The sequence below is a fragment of the Drosophila montana genome, unplaced genomic scaffold, assembly GCF_035044405.1.
Source record: "Drosophila montana isolate Dmon_TW-CO22-7 unplaced genomic scaffold, ASM3504440v1 contig_402_1, whole genome shotgun sequence".
Classification (NCBI taxonomy): domain Eukaryota; kingdom Metazoa; phylum Arthropoda; class Insecta; order Diptera; family Drosophilidae; genus Drosophila; species Drosophila montana.
The window spans coordinates 3,999,782-4,024,761 of record NW_026998739.1 but is presented as its reverse complement, the minus strand read 5'-3'; the positions used below and the strand labels follow the sequence as shown (position 1 = coordinate 4,024,761).

Below are 24,980 nucleotides of genomic sequence, written 5' to 3'. Positions count from 1 at the left end.
TATCATTTCTGAATCAAGCTTTTCCCTTTGGCCCCAACATTTATGCTTATTATGTATAATATTTACACATATTTCATTTTAATTGGGTGCCATTTTTCAAGTGCCAGTTGCCTGAATTTGTGGGCGTGTTGGTGTGGAAATTTTAGCCTCGCTCGTTATGCAATGCGCTGCAGGCCAAAGCGCATCACATTATTAATTAACATAAGCAATATGGGCGAGCGAGAGAGAGAGAGTACGCTAAATTAATGGAGCTACCTTTGCTGATACCGAAACGAACTGATATCCAAATTATAATAATTTTCAGGCACCTGCAAACAGGCTTTGGGCATGGAATCTGGCGCCATTGCGGACTTTCAAATTACGGCTAGTTCGGCTCATGATATGGGAAATGTGGGCCCACAACATGCCAGGTACGTCCAATTAAAATTAAATTAAAAACAAATAAGATCCAAAGTTTAGCGTTCATGATATCAGAAAAAGAATTTAAAACAAAAAAAAAATAAACTAAATATAAATATGTCACATAACTTTTATCCGACAAACCAGTAAAAATTAAGCATCAACAAAGCCTAACTTGATGTTCGTTAGGCAAATGAAAATCGCAGAGAAGGGCGGTAAATGGAAATCGCAAGGAAGGGAAGGAAGAAGAGAAAATGGTAAGAAGAGGAAGGCAATTATTAAAAGAGTAATTGTGGTATAGGGATACATAACTGACAAAAAATTATTTAAATATTTCATCAAAATATTTGTAAATATTGCTTAAGCCCATGAAGCTCGCAAGAAGAAATGTGATATTTAAGAGAAGTCAGTAAGATAATATTTAACCTGATATTATATTTGTTGTGTAAGTAGAATTATGCTAATATGGAATGAAAATTCATGAAAAACAGTAAATAAAACGTATACAGGTCTAGTAACAAGTAACAAGTACCTTTTTATGCTCAGAAGCGCTTAAGTTAAAAAGGAAATGACTCGAATTGTAGGCTATACAGATTATATTTCTTAAACTATAGGCCACATATGTTGTAACTGATATGAATACATATACATATGCCTACAAGAAAAGGCAAAAAGGATTTTAATTACGTCAGACGACTTCATGACTTTGTATTAACCTTATCCCTGCCCTTAGGTAATACATTATTTAAGCCATCAACAGCCACAGCAACAAAACACACATGCCATTTATGTTAACTCAAAATGATAAACAAGGAACATGCATTAAAATCTGTCACATAAAAACGGTTACATTGATGATCGAAGGGCGGGGCCGAAGGCGGCTCGGTATTTCTGTATCCTGTGTACATGGAAATTATTATGAATTATTTTATGGCGTGTTTAAATGCCTTTATGTCATTTCTGCCAAAAACAAGGCAAACACACAAATGACATAAATTAAAATACGCACACAGAAACACAACAAACACACACACACACACAAACACACACTCACACACCCGCGAAGATACTTATGTAAATTATGGAAAATAATGATACAACTTATGACCGCTTTATATTTTGCTGACATTTATTTGCCTGTTGTGAAGTCGGCCAAAAGCATTTTCTGATTTATCTTCTGGGCACACATGACAAATTCGCGACGCACTTAAATAAAAATGAAATACTTTGGTAATTATTTAGAATGGCCAGAGCTGACCCCAAGCTCTGAGATCATGAATATATAATGCATAATACTGTTGCCCGTAATAAACTCCACCCACACATACATTTCAGAATAAACATTTTTATGACACACTAAAATCATTTACACAATGTGCCACAAAAACAAACAACTTTGGATGGACACCACAGAATAAAAACCCAAACAAGCCCACAAAATGTCAAGCTTAATAACTTGCGAAAGTTTCTCTCAGCCGGAAAGAAAACAAGCTATAAAATAGAATTTAGATACGAAGTTTCGGTTCCCATTGCTTAATGAATGTCCTTTAAGAGAAAATGAATAATAGAAATCGTTTTAGGAAATGCATATATCAATTGCATAGGCAGTTATATTTTTGTACAGCGATAAATTGAAGTGGTTGAGTAGTTCCTTTGGAACAATAAGGAGATCCGAGCCTAACTGCAGCATTAAAGTAGGAAAACTTTTGGAAAATTAGAAGAGCTCAAAGTTAAAGCCTTTCAAATTACGGGTAATTTCATCTAATTTCTTTTGAATGACAGCACAAAAAGAATCCAAAAATCATTTTTATAACTGATGCTCCATACTACCAAGTACATATGACCTCAAAGGTCAGTCAGTTATAAGGGGAAATAACTGTCCAAATGACCTGCAGAGACGACAAACAAAGATGTAAGCAAAATTGCGACATAACCAAAACAAAAGTAACAACAAAATGTTTGAGTGAAGTAACAAAAATATTGATTATAATGTCAATGTCGCCTAGGAGAAAGAGGGGCGTGGGGAAGGCTGGTAGCACTTGGGCGGGGGGAACTGTAAAAGTGGAACAGCAGGCAAATCGAGCCGAGGCAAAGCGCATAAAAATAAAAGAAAAGCAATAAAATTATGCAAAGTCAACAGAAAAACGACCAGCGACAGGCGACAGGCGACGACGATGCCAACAACATTAAGATTGTGGCAGAGGCAGAAGAAGAGAATGCGGCTCGGTGCCCTGGTACGTGTTGACTGCGAGGTTTCCCCAGCTGTACCCATGCCAAAAAGAACGAGAGAGACAGAGGGTCTACGGTGCGCTAACAAATGTTTGGTACTAAAAATGTCACACATGGCGTTTTGCATGTGGCGCCCGCCCTATGTGAGGGCAAAGGGAGTGCGAAGTACGACGGGGAAACGTAGCTGACTCGGGAATGTGCGTGCTCAGGCCTAATGATGCCCGCTGTTGGTTCGGTGGGGCCAGCGGGTAGCTGAACGGGCAGTTTTACGTTAAACATGCGCCAAAGTCATATGAATTTTATTACAAATGCAAAGGTTGCCACGCAGTCAGGCACTGAGAAGCGCCGAGAGAGGCGCAAGAAAACACTCAACGTGTATGATAAATGAAGGCGCGCTGCTTATTGAAGGGTTAAAGCAACAATTTTCAGTACCTTAAAAGCCAAGTCTTAAGATTTACGGGCCGCATTTGGGCCACTTGCCAAGGATACACAACAAGGCAACTTATTAGCGTAGCCTAGTTTCCAACCATAAGGAACCGAAAAATAAAACAAAAGGCGGGCGCACATTGCAAATGATTCCACAGAAGCATTCTTTATGAGCCTTACGTGACCAGAAACTCTTTGCCCATTTTAGCTGTACCTTTTCCTTCGGCGGATTTGCAGTTGCTTTGAGCTAATAAACTTCATAGCTGCATAGTTTTTCACTTTCGAGCAGTAAAGAAATTGACTTGATTTGTGTGGTAGCGCCGGAAAATTTGGTGTGAGTTTTTCGGCTGGGAAATGACAATGTGAGCGCCGCGTGTCAGCAACATGAAAAGTCCATATTCATGCGTGAATTTTGATGGATGTCGCCTAATGAAAATATGCGACGCTTTTGCTGTCATACCAATAGCCCCTCTTTCTCTACATCTCTCTCTCTCTCTCTCCGTATAACAAATATACTATTTCTCTCTGTTTCACGCTCTGCAGAGCTTGAGGGCGTATGTGTTTGGCATAAATTTTTGACAGTTGAGTTATTTTCGACAGCCTGCCGTGGGACTATATCTCTCTCTTTTACTCGCTCGACCTCTATGTCTTTCTCTATGCGGTTGGCTCACGTTTTGGTCGCCTGAATGTAGGCTACACATAAATTTGTTTCGTTGCTTTTGATGTTTTGGCCTTTGAGGCAGTTGCCTTGATAATTGAAGCAATTTAAGAAATGGTCTAATGGAGCTTCAATACACTCATGTCGCTGAAATATGGATGGAAGGTTGGCATGCCAGAAAACTGTGTCAAATATTGAGAATGGCATAGAGAGGCACAAGCTTAAGTTAACGGAAGAACCGTAAAGTAACAATTAGGCTAAAGACGTAAATTACAATTTTCATATCTATTATACTAAAAGAGAAAATATATAATAAATTATTAATATTTAAAATGGTTTTAGAAGTAAATGGGAAAAAACTAAGAAGTTATTGAAATTTATGCGAATAAACTCTGATTCCATCCATATTATAAGTGAAGTACTGACCTAATAAAATAAAATGTTTGGGGATAGTATATATACAAAATTATGCACTTATTTTTATAGCTTCAATAGATTTCATGCACTTTCTCATAGCATTATCGTTCCTTGAACTCAAAACTAGGAAAAATACTTCCCGCTTCCCCTTTGTTGATTATTTTCAGGCAGCATTCAAGCGGCACTGATTAATAAAGTTAAATGACTTATAAGTCCATTAAGCAAACTTCTTCATTCTTGCGTAAAGCAAAAATGCCAAAGAAATTAGCGAACCAAGGCAGAAAAAAACCCGAAAAACTTTTCACGTCTGCAGCTGATGGAAATACTTACACATAACATAACAAACGAGAAAACCAGAACGGGAAACAATTGCAAACATTTTACCAATACACAGCCAAAAGGGCAGCTAAACAATCGAGCTGGCAAAAAGAAAGAAAAAAAAAAAAGAATGAAGTGAACTACGTAAAATCTTATGGCAGCTTAGCATGCAATAAGCAGAAATCAATTGACCCATTTGGTTTATGTACTGGAAACAAAGGGCGGGCGACCCAACTCTGAATGCCGTCACATGGTAAATGCAAAGGCGAGAACGTTGGCTGCCTGATTCGTATTGTTTTCACATTATATTGACAGCATCGAATCAAAATCAACGCATTTTCTATTGTCGCTGCTGTCGTCGATTGCTGACTGTGAGAATTGAAAGCTGCATTTCATATGCCCCAACGCACAAAACCACAAGGAACAACTTTTCTGCACAAAACTTACAACGTTTTGCAATCAATGGAACTCCGATTGCGGTTAGAGTGCGTTCGCTGGGGGTGGGGCAGGGTTAAGGGTCGAAGCCCCCAAACGTTATGGGGTAATGTCAAAGTCAATGTGAATGCGACCAAATGTCAATGTCGGCTCAAGATAATAGCTGCAACAGTCTCTCTCTCTCTTTCGCTCTATCTCTATCTCCACTCTGTCTCTCTCGCAGTCAAATCAAACTGTCTCAGGGCGGTCCACGATGCGTATGGGAAATGCTGGCTGGCAACTTTTTTTTTTTCATTTTCTAGTTAAAATGTCTAGTTGATAACGTGCCAAATTCATTTCTTGCAACTAGCTGAGCATTGTGTGCAACTTTAAGGTCAACGTTAACATTGGGCAGACAGCGACCGTCGGTTAATTTTTGTCCGTTCAACAGAAGTGTCCTCATAATAAACGAAGTATGGTAGTGGCCGAATTTATAATAGTTTGAACAAAAAACCAAGAGGGGTGTTCACCTTATCCATTAGGAGAGTGTTTACTGTATTTAGCAGTAATCTCGAATTGTCATATTTTCCATCTGAACTTTAAACTGTTAACACATTTGTCATGCTAAGCAAAAATGCATTCAGACAACACAACTTTCGCACAGAGATAAGACTAAGCTGCTCTTAGCTACCTAATCGAATCGTGTACAGATAAGCCACATATACATATATAAACTATTCTTGTTCACGCATGAACACGTTTTCACCGAGGCGCTTAAGATTGTAAAGTGACCTGCTGGTGATAATGCATCGACAGCAGATCTAAAATTATATTCTCTGCTAGTATATAAGGACTAGGATTTGTAAAAATAAATCAGTATCTATCAAGAACTTAGTCTGAACAGAAGTTCAATTCTAGCGGTTCTCAAAGACACATTTTGCAATAATAGAGCGATCGAGCAATCGATCGTTGCAGATTTTGAATCGAAATGCCGCCGAGTTATATGTCGAATCGTTCTGCGGTCAACAACAATCAACGAACTTTGTTTGCAATTAGCATCATTCTATTTGGATTACGAATTGAAATAGGCATAAGAAGAGGAATATATTTTAAATTTAATTTGCCGCAGTAAATAAATATTAAATTGAAAACCCTAGTAAAATGATGTCGAAACTGGAATCTGGATTGTACCTTAAATATACAAAAATGATTTGTATCGCATTGGACACAAAAATAAGTAAAATAATTTAAGTAAAATACATAAAAATAATGATTATAATAAATTTTTTTTTACTCATCTAATAAAATTCCTAACGAAGTTTTTTTCTTTTAAAGAGCATATGATTAAATCATCAGGGTATCTGAAAAAGCCAGACAAAGAAGCTGACGATTAGCTTAACTTACGATTGATAATGTACATATATACATATATTGAAGGAAAAAGAATCTTTTAAATTAAAAAAAAAGTTTAAATATAAGTTTGGAATTAGCCGACACAGTACATGTATTTAGATTATCAGCCTAAAAAAGAAACCCTGAGTAATTATTATAAAACAATATAATAACAATAATAATAAAATATAATAACATTTTACACCCATATTTAATAGTAATTAATATGAAGAACATTTCAAGGTATGAAGTCAAAAAACCCAGCAAAGTTATGCGAAATGTGAATTTCATATTTGAAGGTATGCAAATAATGTTGAGCACAATGAAACTATTTAATATCTGACAGCGTCTGTCAATGATTTCAACTGCTTCCCCAGCTCTGTTTTGTTGTAGTTGCCTGTCAGTCATTTGTAAATTTGAAATAATATAGTTTTGAAATTCTAGTGTTGCATTTAGACATCTGCTTCGCTCTGAGCTGTTGGTGGTTAATATTACGAATGAAGATACGAATATGGAATGTGCAGCAGGGGCCATTGTTAGTTTTGTGCTTGTATTGTATTGCCCGTAATCTATGATATCTTGGCCACAAATTGGAAACAGCTTACAGTTCGCATTTCACGTTACGAACATTTCGCCTTGGTGGGGTGGAGCAAACCCCGCTTCATCCCTTAATTGCCGCATTAGATGCTGCATTTGCTTGTGTTAGAAGTCAGACTCGTTGCCACGCCACATTATGCTGCAATAACAACAAGCAACCTGTGCTTTTGCTTTGGGCCCAACCACGTTAGACTCGAATTCGCAGGCTCCATTGTTGCTCACACTTTTTGGGCTTGTCTGCGGCTGTCGCACACTTAATCGTTGCCTGTCTCTCTGTCTGTGGCATTGATTTTCATAAATATACTTTTTCTCTCTGTATCACGCTCTGGAAAGCTTAAGAGCGTATGAGTTTGGAGTTATTTTCGACAGCCTGCCGTGGGACTATATCTCTCTCTTTTACTCGCTCCACACATCTATTTCATTCTCTATGCGGTTGCCTCACGTTTTGGCCTGCATAGCTCCTGCCTGGCGTTATGGAATACAAGTATACTAAAAATTCCGTCTTGCGAAAATCTAGGCGTTACAAGCAAGTAGGCTCCGCAAGCTGTTTGGTGCTCCTGGTTCAAGCGAACTTTCCGATTTGGAAAGAGACCTAGGAGTGCACAAAGTCAGGGATGTTATAAATATACAGGCTGCGAACTATATTATGCGGCTTAGAAATCATCCAAATCGTCTGGCTAGGTGCCATTCGTTGCCACAACAAAATATTGTATGAGACCTTATATCTGTGGAAAGTGTACTCAAAATCACCCAACAGCTCAATGCAAAGAATCTTTGGTTGATAAGCTCTTCTGTGTGCAATGTGTTCAAGGCTAAAACGCAACAACGAAAGCCTAAAGTAAGCACCACTGTAGGATTGAAGAGTAATATCAGTAGCAAAAAAGACCGCCAGCAATATATTCCTCCAGCAGTAGTACGTGGAAATATTTATCGGTTACAATATTTGAATTAAGAGAATACAAATAGGAACTCTGCCACCAAATACCTACAAGCCTCCCGAAAATAAATGGTCTGCACAATGGTCCCCCCCAATGTCAATGTCGGCTCATGTCGGCTCTTTCTCTCTCGCTCTATCTCTATCCCAATCCCCCTCTCTCTCTGTCTCTTGCAGTCAAATGGTACTGTCTCAGGGCGATCCACGCTGTGTATGATCTGTTATTGAATGTTATTAATAACAAAGATTACAAAATAACATAAAAGTATAACAAATAAATATAATAGAAAAATATTTAAGTTGTATTATCATGAAAAATAATACATATCTACAACTGAAAATGTCACCTGAATGTAAATCTGTGACTTTTCTAATGTCCAGATAATGTTATTAGTCTGAAGACAGATATACAGTGAAAACTCTCTTGGGCAGACAGCCACCGTCGACTGATTTTTTTTTCCGCTCAAGAGGGGTTTCCCCTAATAAACGAAGTATGGTAGTGGCCAAAATTTATAATAGTTGAAAAAACATTCGCCCAAAAGGCACCACCTTATAGAGTTTTTACTGTATTTAGTAGTAATCTCGAACTGAAATACTTTTGGAAATGTAAACACTTGTCATTCTAAGCAACGACGGACTCGCATAGGCAAACTTTTACACAGAGATAAGACTCAGCTGCTGTTAACCTAACAGAATCGTGTACAGAAAAGCCATATATATATAAACGAGTCCAGCGGTATATAAAGACACAATTTGCTATAACAGAGATCAAGCAATCGATCATTGTACATTTTGAATCGAAATGTCGCCGAGAAATAGTTCGCGTCGTTCTGACGTCAAAAAATATCCACAATATATTTTTGGATTTTACTTCAATCTATTTGGCATACGAGTGGAAATAGGTCTAAAAGAAAATTTAGCTATTTTATTAAATGTGGAATAGTATTCTGATATTAAATTGAAAACCTAGTAAAATGATGTGGAAACTGAATGAAAAATGACTTCGATTAAACCTTCAATATACAGAAATGATGTCGCATTGGAAAAATCAACATATTTGTCATATTTAAAATGAAGTAAAATACTTTAAGTAAAACAGATAAAAAAATAATAATGGTAATAATAATATGTTAATCGACTGATACCTCAACTTTGCCAGCGACGAATTCTATAAAATCAAAAAAAAAATTTAAAATTAAGCTTGGATTCAGCCAACACAGTACACGTATTTAGTTTATCAGCCAAAATGAAAATCCTAACTATTGTAAATAAAAGTAAAAACACTCTGCACGTAAAATTGTACACCTATATTTAATTGCACTTATTATAATGAACTATATTTCAAGTTATGAAATAAAAAAAACCCCTGCAAAGTTATAGCGAAATGTGATTTTTGTATTTGAAGGCATGCAAATAATTTTGAGCACAATAAAACTATTTCCTAAATGACAGCGTCTGGTACTAGTTTCAACTGCTTCCCCAGCTCTGGTTTGTTGTAGTTGCCTGTCAGTCATTTGTAAATTTGAAATAATATAGGCTTTGAAATTCTAGTGTTGCATTTAGACATCTGCTTCGCTCTGAGCTGTTGGTGGTTAATTACGAATGAAGATACGAATATGGAATCTGCAGCAGGGGCCATTGTTAGTTTTGTGCTTGTATTGTATTGCCCGTAATCTATGATATGTTGGCCACAAATTGGAAACAGCTTACAGTTCGCATTTCACGTTACGAACATTTCGCCTTGGTGGGGTGGAGCAAACCCCGCTTCATCCCTTAATTGCCGCATTAGATGCTGCATTTGCTTGTGTTAGAAGTCAGACTCGTTGCCACGCCACATTATGCTACAACAACAACAACAAGCAACCTGTGCTTTGGCTTTGGGCCCAACCACGTTAGACTCGAATTCGCAGGCTCCATTGTTGCTCACACTTTTTGGGCTTGTCTGCGGCTTTCGCTCACTTAATCGTTGCCTGTCTCCCTGTCTGTGGCATTGATTTTCGCTTTTAGCGTAGTCTACTTTTAGGCGCACGCGGCCGGAATCCAGAGCCAGGGCAAAGGCACGGCCACAGGCACTGATTACGGCAGCCAGCTGCCAGTTGTTGTTGTTGTTGGCCACTGAAGCAATTGTTGTTAACGCGTTTTCCATTTTATTGCATTAATGTTTGATTTGGTTTTGCTTGAACCAATGCCCTCACAACCCCACCATTGCCAGCGCTCCACGCACTTCTTAATGTGAGTCCGATTGAATTGATTGCTGTGTATAGCAGCATGTATCCGTATCTTATGCTGTGTGTGGGTCTGTGTGTGTGGGTGTATCTGTATCTCTATGTTGTTCTTGCTGCTAGTTCTTTTGCCACTTGTCCGCACTGAATTTCGATTTCGACTTGGCTTCGTTTCGCTCCAGCTGTCAGCAGTATCAAACTTGTGCCCCTCACTCCATTCGCCGCTTCACGCACTTCACATGCTGCGTAATGTGTTAATGTGCTTTTTATGTTACAAATGAGTCAATTTTTATGATTTAATGTTACCCAACGGCTCGTCCAATTCCAATTTTGACAACGGTTTGGCATTTTTCTTACATTGATTACCCCCGAAAGCGGCAAAAGCATAAATTTGCTTTGCTTATTGAATTATTTATAACATTTTATTGAATTCCTTCATTGCCACGCATTATTTCTCGCAACTTTGGCATTGATTTGGGTTACAGGCCTCCAAAAATTTATAGTCCCTGCTGCAATTTCAAAATAAATAAAATAAAAAAAAATAAAAACATTTTCTTTCTGCCTCACTTAATTGAGGCAAACAACTTGGTGCAAAAATTTTCTTCGCTTCGAGCAAGTTAACTTAAGCCGTATTCAAGGCAACCGACAGTGCTAAGCAAAATTCCTGCCGTCATGGGGGAAAACATGTTTTATTAATTTCATTTATTAAAAAAATACACACACCGTAGGTTATCTTCATTAGATTTTGTCAAGCTACGCGCCGTTGTGCTGCTTGGAATGCCGGCGTTCATACACTTGGGCAAACAAATACTTTCAGCTTGGGCGTGTACCGGAAAATTCCAGGGAAATTACAACGTCAAGTAAAAGCAGCAAAGGTGTGAGCTGTGAAGCTGTTATACCCGGAAATATTGTAGCTAAAGAGCTGAAGCAAAGGTTTAAATGCAGAGAAAATTTATTATATCTAAGAAAGTGTCTGAAAATAAAAATATGAGAGTTGCCAGAACAGAGGAAATAGTTGAGCAGTTATGTAGTTAAACAAAAAATATAATTAAAAAAAAAACAATAACCTAATTATTAAGCCAATCAACTCAATGAACAGATTACTAACAAGTTTGTTAAACTATTTTTTATTGTAATTAACAACGGTTGCTAAGGATTGAATAGACCTAATTGACCTGGTATTCAATTTTTAAGTATAGAGCCCACCGACATTGTGATTAAAATAGTTTTTAATAATTAATATATAATAGTATAGTATTTGGGGTAGACTTCAGCTTCTGCCACGCACACCCTTTCTTTCACAATGCTCCATCAAAGTTTGCACAACAAATAGCTATGCGAAACAACTAAACAGCTCGGCCCCGGCCCTAGCCACATCCTCCCTCCAACCGTCAACAGGTCAACACAATTGAGACGCTTTCAGGCAGCAAATTGTGCGGCGCGCATGCGTAACAAGAAGCGGCAGCAACATTGCTGGGAGCATTGGCAATGCCAGTTAAATTTAAATACGCCGAGCAAATACCGTGGAAATGTTTGCTGCGGTAATTGAAAGATAAACAGTCGAGGCAACGCCGACAACAAGTTGACAACTGGCCAGAAGACTAGAAGACTGCGCATGTGCAGCCGACAACAATGCGACCGAGTCGACCCGGGACAACTCAATCGAGTGTGAGGGCTGGGCACAGTCGGAGATCTCAGGCTTGGCCTCGGCGCTATTTGCCTACGCATAACTATGGAGTTGACTATTTGCTTAAAACGTTTTAACTGCGACAACTGCGACTGCAACTGCAACTTTGGCGCAGAGTGAAGATACAAAAAGACATTTACAGCTTCTTGTCTATTGTTGTTTGATCAAGAATGACATTGGGACCGGGGCCAAGAGACCCCAGCTAACTATATGCATATTTGGGCAGCTGTTGCCGTATTCAGTAGATTAAATACGGTAAGCAAGTAGAATGCAAGATTAGAAAAGCCATGCGAATAGGCAACAGTTGGTAGAAACTCTTTTCTAAATATGTCGTAAAATGTTTGGGGTTATATTAATAAAGGCATGGGGATTGGGCGAGGCGGGCCGGAAGCCGGCAAGCCGGGTTATCAAGGTTAAGTCAAGCTCTTTAACTATGTAAAGTAGATTTTCTTTATTTAATATATATAAACTAAGAATGTCATGAGGGTATTTCTAAGTTCAAAAGATATCTGTTATATAACTGTAATTAGTTAAATTGCAGAAATTTCGGCTTATTCGATATTATAAGGAAAAATTCCCTAAACTTCGACTTTTTCCAAAAACCCTCAGTTAAAGATTTGGCACTGCATTCCTTTTAAAATTGTAGTTGAGAACAATGGAAAATGCATCAAGATCGTATTGTAGTTAGTTGGTTAAAATGCTTTCATCACTTGCGCAGTCACCATTTTGAATATATGACAAGCCATTAAGACAAAAGTCAGTCGCGACCCAGTGAAGGCGTGACCTCAAAGGCGGCGTGCAACCGCATTCTATTCGGAGCGGAACTGCGGAGGGCACGTCCTATAAAAGATGACTTTGTCACAGTTATTGCGGCCTGGCAATAATGACTTGAGAAAGCTGCAACAACAAACATGACAGGCCGCAGCCAAAGAAACTGCAGGCGCAAAGAAAGAAAAACAGCTGCCAAAAGCAAAGTAAATGGAAAATGGAAAATGACATGCGGCGGGGACAAGTTTTACTTGGGTTCGTTTTCCAACAGGCCGCAAAAATATAAAAGCATACAATTCAAATGCCGGCAACACTTTACTAAAAGCCAAGCAGACAACAGCAAGGCGAGAGGTTGAAGGCAGCTGCTGGTAAAGAAAAAAAAAAATGGGAAAAACTGCAAAAGAGTTTTGCATTTTGTGTGCCATTGTGTCAAGTGGAAATTGCACGGAGGCGAAGACGACGACGACGATGGCGAAAACCTAGAAAAATGGCAAACACGCCGGAGCGATGACAACGGAAAAGATGACAATAAAAATGGCGGCTAAGGCTTAGGCGAAACAACAACAACAACAACAAAAGAACAACAGCAGCAGCAACGTCAACGGCTTAAAGTTCAATGGAAAATATGAAAAGCAAAATGGCGACAGCAGCTTCTAAAATGTCAGAGACGTGCAAGGAGGAGGTGGCAGCCATTAGCGTTTTATGGCACAGCCCAAGAAATCGATAAAAAAGACGCACATGTGTTTGTTATGCTTGATGTTGTTGCTGTTGTTGTTGCTGTTGTTGTTCCTGTTGTTGTTCCTGTTGTCCGTTCGCTTCGTGTGCAATTTGCGCTGTACAAGGGTTAACGCCTGACTCTGCCTTAGTCTCAGCCAGAGTTTGCCTTTTTGTTTTTAGTGTAATCATAAAAGCATAACACAAAAGCCATTATGCTATAGGCCCAGACCAGGCAAAGGCCAGAAAATATGACTGAAGCAGACTCTAATGTGGGCTATATACGTGACATGTAAATATGGAGAAAGCTCGGGGAGAGTGAGAGAAATGACATGAGACCGAGAAAATGTTACCTATGGCACATGCAGTTTTTAAAGTCTTACGAACTAAACCATGAAACAGGAATTGCAGCTTTAGCTTATATTGTGATGTGTGCAAAAGGGATATAAGGATATCAAGAAATCTTTAAAAGAACAACAAAAAATATTCGACAACTGCCAAACAGCTATGTATTCTACATTGCTTAAGGTATTTATTCTATGTGGATTCATGTAATTAGGGTCTAAGAAGGAGAAAGAACCCTTACCCTTCTTTTATATTCGAGCAAAATTTTATGTATATTTGTAAAAAAATTATGTGTAAAGCCGTATTAACTATTCTATAACTTTCTCGAAAAATATAGAAGACAGTTATTTGCGACCTATTAAGACTGTGCCATGCCTGGTTTAAATTGTCCCGTGCGTGTTTAAAAAAGTAAGTTAAAGTTTCGTGAAATGCCATGCCGTGAAAACACAGCTCGCGCCCATCTCCAATCAGAACCTCAATGTCAATCTATTTGGGTGCTATAATAATATCAAGGTACCATGCTTAGGTACGTGGCAACAACCAATTAAAGACATCTGACGCTCATTTTGGGGCTAAAAATTAATTTGTTAAAGGATTGCGCTGAAGAATTTCTAGCTTAAGTCTTGCCACCAAAGCGGGCGTCAAACTTTTCAAGCTTAGCAAAATATTTTGGTAAAAAGTGTCAAAAAAAAAAAAAAATAACATAAAATTTAATTAAAAACTCAGCGAATTGGCGTTGCTGCTGTTGTCGCTGTCAGGCGCTAGGAGGCGCTGCTGTGCACTGAGCCGAGCTGAGCGGTAGAAACAAAAGCGGCAGCTATTGTTTTGCTACAGGATGGAGAGGGGCGAAAAGGGTGGCCTTTACAAACGAGGACGGCGACGTCTTTATGACAATCGTAAAAAATAATTTTTAGTAGCTTACAAGCCGTTGGCAGGAGGCAGTTGGAGATGGCAAGGCAGAAGTAAAAGCCCGCTGCCTTGGCATTTTAATTGCATCAAGTGTCATTAAAAACGTTGAAAGAAAAATTGGAAATTAAATGAAAAATAAATATGTGTGGGAGCGGGGAGAAGCGAGCACAAGCGAAGCAAGAGTTGGATATGGGGCAACCCTTAAGCAGCTCACACACACACACACACACACACACACACACACACACACACACACACACACTCGCGCGCGCACACACTCACATCTGAAATTGAAAACGCAAATATTTGGTCGTCACCTGTGTTTTTCTTACACTTCTCACAATTTGCACAGCTGCATTGAGATTGTTAAGGAAGCAACAGAAAGAGAAAGAGAGGGAGGGAGGGAGAGCGCAACCCTTCTGGTTTTGCTACTTATTAGACAAGCCCCAAAGCATGTTGGGGACACTCCAACATATGTGGCTGTACATTCCGAGTAGTAAGCCGCTTAAGTTTTGTCTCGGACCCCCACAAGGCAAAAGTTAAGTTGCCCAACCAAACGAACTTCATTCAGTGTAAATCAGCTTAACTTTTTGCGTCATAAACTGTAGCATATTTTGTGAAACCCATCTTATGTGTGTGCCGCAATCCTTAAAGACTGGCCATCCGCCCTCCCAAAAAAAAGAGAAACAGAAATCTAGACAACCTCATTAAAAATAGGAAAACAGCTAGCAAACAAGCTGAAAACGAACTTGATAAAGACTCTGTTTCATATACATATACCGACAAAAAAGGATACGCAAATTCAAAGCCAAAGGATATAGAAAAAAAAGAGAAAAAAAACACACACACACACATATATACATCAGCCTAGAGGCAAAATCTTGTCGGTAAAAGGGTCGCCCTAGTCTGTGAGAGTTTGCATTGTGCTTAGCACAACAAACCAATTGGGCATTTAAGCTACAGGATACTTCCTCTATATGCAAATTCGATTTTGCATAGACCAAAGCGCACAATAAATATGCGCCAAAGGACGAGAAATGTATTGTACAAGAGCATTTAAATAAATAATGGACCCAAATGTTTGCTGCATTGTAATGAAGTCCATGGACAAATTAACAGAGTGGATTCCGATATTCGCATGAAAACATAGACACAATTTGCATATAAGACGAAGGTTTTCAAAAACAACTTTTTAAAGTGACAAAAGGAAAGCCCCGAAAATGTTTCAAAAAGGGAGACCTGATGAAAATATTAAATGAAAAATTGGTTGCGTGTGTATAAATATACTATAATAGCGTTATGGCAGACATATATGTACATATTCAATTTATAAATTTAAAAAAGTGATTTGTGTAAGAGTCTATATCCATTTTTAATATGCTAAAATAATACAAAATAATATTTAAATCTCATTTACCAAATGGTTGTCCAATACTTTTTGCTGTTTTGACTTTTCGTTGCCAACTTTTTATGATATTGCTTCTAATTTCGTGTTGTATAATATTTTATTGCATTATGTGAATTGAAAAGTTTGACTAACTTTTGCAAATATTACCAACATATACTAACAATTTAAGAGCAGCTGGTTTCTGTGCCGCCACCCACGGCCAATGCACCGCTGTTACGTGCCATATGAGGCATCGAGCCACATATTCGTGCATATATTTTCATAATTATCTAAATAAATGTGTGTAAGGCCACAACATGCAAGTGAAAGCGACATGAATTTATATTAAAAACGAGCAGAACTTTACCATAGTTCCCGGCACCTAGTAGCCCATAAATGTATCTGTGAGATACGTACGTATGTGTGTGTATCTGTTGGTTGACTCTAATTTCAGCCACGTTTACAGCCATTCCAGCCATGGCTTGGGCGCATAAAGTAACACAAGACCTAGTTAGAGTTCCCAGCCAACTAAATGTGCCCCCTCTCTGTGTGTATGTGTGTGAGCGTGTGCATGTGTGTGTGTGTGTGTGAGTGCAAATGCAACATAACGTGCACTTAGTTGTGTTGGTTTTGTGGTTGGGGGGCACCTTGTAGCTATGTTGTGTGCTGCAGTTATGCGATAGCTGCATCCTTTTATGGCATATTTTAGTAGCTTTGCCCAAATAAAAGTGGCGCTAGGTGCCATTTCCTGCTGCTGACCATAACGCGCCAAACTATGCATAGGATAGCATATACACACACACACACAGACACACACAGAGGAAAAACGCCGCAAAGAATGCAACAATTTGCTGTAAAGCGAAACCTCAGCTCCTCAGCTAGGAGCGCTTCGTAGGAAAAGCAAGTGAAAATATTTCTATGCCAACATAAAATTTTCGCACGGCATATTTCGGACTCGTTTTTGCCTTGCATACTTTTATGCGCCGTCCTGCCCTAGGGAAAGGAAATAAGTAAAATAAAAAGGAAGAAAAGTTTCGGGTGTTGTATGCCCCGGCAGTACAAGTATCCAAGTATATCTGCCTCGTTAGTCGTAAATGAGGAGGCGTCGCATCGCTTAAAACGAAGCTAATGAAAGCCTTTAGCCTGAATGCGATGCAAAATGATGCTGCCTCAAGACGAGTGTAAAGCATACTTATTGGGGCTGCATAACAAGCACAGCACATCTTTTGGGGCTGCATTGTGTAAGTGGAGCACGCTTTTAGGCAGCATTCAACCATTTCAGCCGAAGAAGACATGCCCCGGCTCTCCCGGTGCTCACACTTCTCGCCATGCCCATTATTTGCCCAATTTGAATGCGCATCGAGAAAACATTTGCAGCCTTGTCATGCAAATGATGCTAAAGTGCCATCCCAGGTGACCCATATGTTAACGATAATAAACAGCCCCAGCCGTGAGAGGTTGATGCGAAAGAGTGGAGACTGAAGAGCTAGGCTTAACGACTAAGAAATACCCTATAACATTTGCGTAAAATCAACAAGATATATTTCAAAAATCGAAAATCATATATTTAAAAATGATAGACAATTACAAATTTAATTAGATTACAATTTTTGCATAAATATATTTCCATAAACTTATACGCGGTTATATATTCTGTGTCAAATTGAATGCCAATTTTAAGATACCCTCTGCCAAGCACATAGAGTTTGCTAGCAAACAAAATGTAAAAGTCAACGGCAAATGTCAAGCCCACACAGTCGCAGAGCGCAGGCCACACAATTCATTGGATTTATGACAACAAAATTGATATTAATGTAGAAAAGTCGGTGCACACTTGCAAATAGGTAAACCACCGAACAGCGCCGGAGGGGTGGTGGCTGTGCCAAGGGGGGCAATATGGAAGCTTGGCTAGCAGTCAACTTGGTGGCTTTCGCTGCCTATTTTGCATATGAGATCCTTTCCCTTGGCCCTCAGCCTGCTGTCTCGTGTTGTAAACCGCGATTAACGTAAATAGCGGAAAAAATGGCGCACAGTAGCAGCAAAAAAAATATGGCACAGATAGACAGAGACACACACATGGGTGTAAAAAACTGGCAGCGAATGTTACCGTAGCAGCAAAAAAAAAAACAGATTGTGCCACAACAGCAAAGCCCGAGCCAGAGCCGGAGCCAGAGCCAGAAGATAATGTAGGTCATGGCGGGATATGGGCGAGCTGACTCCAGTGGAGATACCCTCTCTGCCAAGTACCCCTCAGCTTCCACCTCACCCCCCACCAGGCTGGTAACGCTATGCGTTAGGATAAAGTGTTCATATGTTTGTATGGCGCTTGCCATGCGGAAAATTTGTAGCAATTTCCACAGAACGTGGCAACTGCTGATGCGGCCGCTGTTGATGTTGATGTTGATGTTGCTGTTACCGCTGCCTCTACTGCAACAGCAGGAGCAGTAGTTAATTAGCAGTTGATGTGCTATTTTTTATTAGATTGCCGATTAGCTGCTGATGGGCTGCGGTAGTAACAATAAAGTGGAAGGCAAATTGAACTATGGGAAAGATAAGTAGATATAGGCTTACTTTGGAAATAACAATGTCCACTCACATATAGTTCATCTATTTACTATATAATTTTACTTACAATTAAATCTAAATAAGAATATACAAAGTCCACAGTTGTATTTTTTAATAGAAAGCAACATTAATGCAGATTCGTACAGATGTTTGCGTCTGATTAAAGTAAACTTAAGGCTATAAGTTGTCCAAAAAGCTCTGACATAATATCAATAACAGCTTCAAAGTTTGTATAAATATTGAACAAATAATCCTGAAGGAGATTTGCCACATTCAGTTAATCGTAAGCAATGTGTTTTGCATAAACGTTTCTTTTAGAGAACTTTCACTTCAGTTTTAAAACAACTTAAAGTGGGGCAAAAATAAAACAAGCAACATGTTGGACAAACAAATATTCATGAAACAATCCCATAAACATTTTCCCTTGCTGGATATCTCTTTGTTTATTTCTTTATGCTGTTCTGTCTATAGAAAACTGTGCAAATTGTTTAAATGACTTTGCATGAGTCAATAACTTGCATGATTTACTGCACTTTGGCCTCCCTTCGCAGCGCGCTCTCTATTCTAATACAAAGCCAACTACTAACTAGATAAAATATGAATATGAACAAATAGCGTATGTCAGACATACACATATACACACAATCTATGTGTGTGTGTGTTTGTAAAGAAATTGTCGCAATGCAGTTGCAGTTTTTGAGTTTGGCGAAAAAGTTGGCGTTTGAGTTTCGAGTCGAGTTGAGTTGAGTTGAGTTCTCCGTTTTCCCAGGGCCAAAAGTTGTTGCGCAGCAGCGCGGCGTGTGGTTAACTTTTTTTTTCGACTGCCTTACGCCAGTTTGAAAATTGAAAGTGAAAACTGCCAAACTGCCGCAGCTGTTGTGGAAATAATTCATAAATTGAGCGCGAATGTTGCGGCAAAATTGCAAAAATAAAATAAATAAAGTTGCAAAGTCATTCAGAGCGAATGTTGATTAGGTATGCAAATTGACGCCTTGACACATAAAAAATGACATTGAACTAATATTGGCACATTAAGCAAACTGCTTAAAAGGAGGATATATTTATGAACTGAAAAGTATAAAAAGAATTAAACAACAAAATGTTATGATAATTTATAAAGACTTCGTATTTTCCCTTATATTCGTTTTTCACTTGTAGAAGTGATTTGTACAAAACCGATGACATTCAAATTATAGAATTTTGAGTCAGATCGATCTAGTAAATCTTAAATCTCTGTCTTTAAATATTATTCCTGACCAACGGATATGGCTCTTATTCGTTTGACTCTTAACCAAGTCGCGCTTTACCAGCTTTTATTCATATAATTTTTAACTTGTAAATAAATTCTTTTAAGCTGCACTTTCAAGTGGGCGCAACACAAAAGCTTTGCACACAATTGCCAATCAGTGTGTTTTTCACAAAAGGATCATACTTATTGGTGTCCACGCACATTTAACGACATTTAATTACAAGCAGCACATGCACACTCGACATGCAGCTCAATTACACGTGCATTCGGCAAAAAAGCCAATTTTAAATTTAATTAAATAATTAACGCCAATGCAAATGGCTGTAAAAAACATATGCCAAAAAAAAAAGAAAAAAAAAAACAGAATCCCGTTAACAGCAAACATGGAAAAAGTATCAGAAACGCCCGACAATAAACATGCATTCTGCGTTGCAAGCCAAGTGGGCGTGGTCATGCGTTGAGTCAATCAATGCAAATTCAAATTAATTATTGATCAATATGGTTTATAATCAACGAAAAAAAAAAGTTAACATTGAGCACAGCAAAAGTGAGGACACTTGTATAAATTACAATAAATATTTAGTCATTAAAATTAACAAGTGACATTCCTGCCAAATGAAAAAGCTATATTAAATAGAAACAAATGGACGTGAAGGTTTAATTTGCAGTTGTCATTTATATAATATAATAAAATAAATCTGCAGTCAACGAGTCAAGTTATTTAAATAAAAATATAAAAATATATTATTATATTCGCCATCATGACAAAATTCTCATTTAATATATCAGAAATGTAAATATTTGATGATAAATTTTCTTTTTTACAGACTCAAGGTGGATAACAATGGAGGTGCCTGGTGTCCCAAGCATATGGTCTCACGTGGCCTCACAGAATATCTGCAAATTGATCTGCTGCAGGTGCATTTGGTCAGCGCCATACGCACACAGGGTCGCTTTGGCAAAGGTCAGGGCCAGGAATATACAGAGGCCTATGTGCTCGAATATTGGAGGCCGGGCTTTGAGAAATGGCTGCGTTGGAAGAATACCCAGGGCAAAGAGGTGAGTGCCAAGCCTCTATGTCTATCTCTCTCTCTGCATTCACACATTAATCACGAACGGGCCGGGCCGGCGATAAGCATCGCAATAACCGCAAGCCACGAACAGATACATAATGTATCTACATCTTTAGGCTGTGAAATTTACGTGCGAATTATCGCGAGGTGAGCAAGAATTGCGTAGGTGTCCCTCGATTGTGCTGGCCCAGGCTGTGCCCGAAACGGTTCCATCGATTTATTGTGTGCAGGCTAAGAAAATCAATTTGAACGCTTTTGTTTTTGTTTTGCTTTTTTTTGTTTCGGCCAAAGAGCTCGAATTCCCCCACCTACACGCGGCACACAGCTGGCGCATTAATAACGTTTTTGGTTTTGGTTACATCTTGCAGATACTTCCTGGCAATATAAACACCTACAGCGAGGTGGAGAACGTGCTGCAGCCCAGCATCTTTGCGTCCAAGGTGCGCATCTATCCCTACAGTCAATACGATCGCACCGTTTGCCTGCGCGCCGAGATCGTTGGCTGTGCCTGGCAAGGTAAGTGGTCCATAGCCATAGCCATGAATTATAGCAAACATTGCGTGCCCCCCCCCCTCCCCCCCCCCCTCGCCTACCACACACACCAAGCATTACGGTCGCACTTGTTCATGCCCTGCGGCCGACAAACAGCTAAAGTATCTTTTACCAGCAGTTAAGTTATCTTAAGACAAATCGAAGCTGTCATACCCTAGCATATATATATATATATATATTTTAAAGATCTCGTGATAATAAATGGATTCTTATTGAAGCTATTTGCTTATATCTGATAAAGACAAGATAAACAGACTTTTGCAAACTATTCAATCTTTTAATCTTTAATTTAAGTTCAATGAAAAAGCTTGTGATAATCGGGAAATTGTTTACAGGTTTTTTTAACTGTTATTTATCAATTCTTATACATGTTCATTATAATCGAACAAATCGTATAACAAAATCGTAGGACCCCAACCATCGTCGGTGTATGAAAAAGTATCTGTAAGCATGCAATCAAGCGTGCGACCGGTTTTGATGACTTTGTTTTGCATTTGCGAGCGACCCCAAGCTAAAAGTTAGTTAGTTTCTTTTATTGTTTTATTAAAGGTCTCGCTTGGGGCTCAGTAGTGGGCCCATTGCATGCCGCATATTTAATTTACAGTTTTTAAGCGAATTTATTGCTTTTTTAGTCGAATTTTTATGTAATTTAAACATGTGCGAGTGCTTGTACATAAAATAGGATTATAATTATGAGTAGCTGCTGCACATGACCCAAAGACTCAAAATATGACGCTGCAAATCGCCTTAAATTGCCGTTTTGATACACATATAAGCCACAATCCGTTGCCTTGCACTAACAACTCGCATCTGTGAACTATCTTGACTCTTGCAGAGGGCATTGTCGCCTACAGCATTCCGAAGGGTGTGCAGCGCGGCATGGAAATCGATCTATCCGATAAAACCTACGATGGGCACGAGGAGGGCGATCGTTTTGTGAATGGACTGGGCCAGCTGGTAGATGGACAGCGCGGCAAGGATAACTTTCGCATGGATATCAACGGCTTTGGTAAAGGTAAAATAATACTGTACTGATTTCTTAACGTCAAAGACGTTTAAGACGCGGGCGTGCATGGTCTCTTTATGGTAGTCCATTTGCTTGTCACATAAAATACTTCAGTCTAGACTATTTTAGTCTTTGCTCTGCCTTACATGTTTTAGCTGCACATAAATGTCTCTTAATATTGCGTTAAACTGGCCCAAGAGTCATTTGATATCATATGTAATGGAGATTACAGTGCACTTGAGCTTTAAGTTGTTTAATGTGGTATGTGGTCCAGTGACAGAGAGAGGTGTGCCAAGCAGTGGACAAATTCGCAGTAAAATTATATCAAATATATTCAAAACAGACAATATTTGCGTGTGAGAGTTAATATGAGTATTCCAGTAGATAATGAAAACTTTAAGTTGTTAATAAATAGAAAATATTATAAATGGAGAAACTCAATTCATAGCCCATAAATATATCTTTCAATAAGCCGTGAACTAATTTTCTTCCCATTTAGGTTATGAATGGGTTGGCTGGCGTAATGATACTCTATCCGGTCGTCCCGTGGAAATCACCTTTGAATTTGAAACTGTACGCAATTTCAGTGCTGTGATTATCCACACGAACAACATGTTCTCCAAGGATGTGCAGGTAAGTAAAAACTACCATTATATACACATACATTACACTGCTACAGCCCACACTTGGTAAAAGATACCCCATAACTGTCAACTGCAACTGCATTTCATCACATTTTCATTGTTAATGCCTGAAGTGCATATAAGACAACACGATACTGTCATTTGCGGACAGATAAATTGGCTCTTTAAAAATAAAATACAACAACAGCAACGCCAAATTATATAAACAACAACAGTGTGCTGCGCCTTTTGTTTGGAAATCGTAAAAAATCAACAGCCGTTGCGAGGTCCACGGTCCGCAACCGCTCCATGGCCCCACTCACAGTTCCCGGGCCAGACAAACTGGCGGCGGCAAACTGAGCAAATAAATGCTAAACAGTTCTGACAACAAACACAGTGCGGTAATAAAATAAAATTGTCAGAGACAGGGGCAGCTATAGGTAGAGGTAGAGAGCGAGTGCGAGAGAGAAGGAGAAAAAAATACGAATGATTTTTATAAACAAACCAAACACGAAATCGAACCTAAACAAACCCCAATTGATATAAACGGAACGCACCGCCCACCCTGCTACCCCACCGAACCCAAAACCGACTCAGGTGGCACTTGAAATCGGGTAGAGAGGTACTCGTACTATATACATATATGGCAAGGCATTATAGAGTCAATTTCCTTACTTACTCGTTGTCTTTATCGAAAGTAAACAATGCGAGTGAGTGCCCAGCCACATACGAATACGAATCATTTAATGATTGGGCGCAGTTTTGTTTTGCTTACCCCCTTCCCCAGCATATCGAAAGGAACATAGGAGCATGGGGGCTCTGATAGCAGGCTACAACATAATCTGGCCCATAAAAAACAGAACACAACAGAACAGAATTTTTTTTTTTTCTGTTGTTCAAGTCCATTGACCCAAATTATGGTGGCAATGTGTTAAATGCTAGATTGAGATAGCTATGCGCTCTTGTTGACTGATAAGAGAACTACAAAATTGTTGAAAGGTGCAGCTGGGCTGCGGCTGCTGGCCAGAAAAACCCGCTGCACTATCTTTAATTAAAGCCTACCTGAGTATAACTGCATATGAGTATGATTGCATTTGATCAGACCCTCTCTCATAAATTTCTTGTAGATTTCTTCGTCTGACAGTTTTGAGTATCGTACGACAGTTTAATAATTTTGATATGCGCCCTGTTTGATCTTATCGTTGTTATATTTCGAGTAACATAAACCACACATTTCCACTGCCGTTCCATATGCTTGTCAAATTTGTGTCAAATTAATCTTGACTTTTCTTTTTGGAAGCGTGCGGGCGATAGAGGTGAGCTGGGGCAGACAGATAACTGTGGGTCCACTCTGCTATATTGTTATAATTATGCAGTTTTATTTGTACCTTTAATTATTGATAAAAAGTACATGTTTATGTTACATGCATACAGCTAAGGTACAATAAATGCCAGAGTGTGTAGATTTGTGTCAGAGCATATGATTTTTGTTACAATTTTCCAGGGCTTAACGTCATAAATAAATCTGGGTCACAAAAGGTGAAATACTACACCTTATAGTCGTACAAGAGAAAACATATTTAAAATCATTTTGCTTTTTTAATTTTCGAATCATACAAATTTTTTGATCATTTTCTCTCCCATTTAATGGATTTTTTTTGCGCAAACTCTTAAACATGCATATACATTGCAGACAATAATGTTTTTTCCACGTATCGAAATTAAATTCAATAAAATATTATCAAAATTATTAAAAATATAGCATAAATTAAACGAGATTGGCAAAGTTCAGATGAAAATATATAAAATTAATCGCTTGTATGTCAGATATTTAATATAGTCATCAAATGTAAGTCAAATAGTTCGATTCCTTTATGAATATAATTATTATACATATTGTTATATATGTATTATTAAATTATAGCATATAGTTGAAAACTGTTTAGTTAACTTTATTAGCTATCCATATAGCCTGGTATTTTAAAATAATAATAATTAATATAATAATATTATAATAAATTTTGTTAAAATCTACTTTTTATTAAAGAAAGTCTTTACTATTAGTTGATTAAACCCCTTGCAATATGTAAACCATT

At 38.5% G+C, this 24,980-nt stretch overlaps 1 protein-coding gene and 1 long non-coding RNA gene across 4 annotated transcripts in view; one reads left to right on the top strand and one right to left on the bottom strand.

Moving 5' to 3' along the window:
• LOC135439343 (uncharacterized) overlaps positions 1–24,980 on the bottom strand; it is a 130,213-nt gene that overhangs the window by 31,477 nt on the left and 73,756 nt on the right. The window lies entirely within an intron of this gene.
• The window catches only part of Ddr (discoidin domain-containing receptor 2), a 140,990-nt gene that overhangs the window by 47,708 nt on the left and 68,302 nt on the right, over positions 1–24,980 (top strand). The window contains exons 3-7 of the mRNA XM_064698043.1: positions 305–410; positions 20,458–20,689; positions 21,072–21,219; positions 22,091–22,270; positions 22,761–22,894. Of these exons, the coding sequence (XP_064554113.1) occupies positions 305–410; positions 20,458–20,689; positions 21,072–21,219; positions 22,091–22,270; positions 22,761–22,894 (800 nt within the window). The remainder of the gene's footprint in view (positions 1–304; positions 411–20,457; positions 20,690–21,071; positions 21,220–22,090; positions 22,271–22,760; positions 22,895–24,980) is intronic.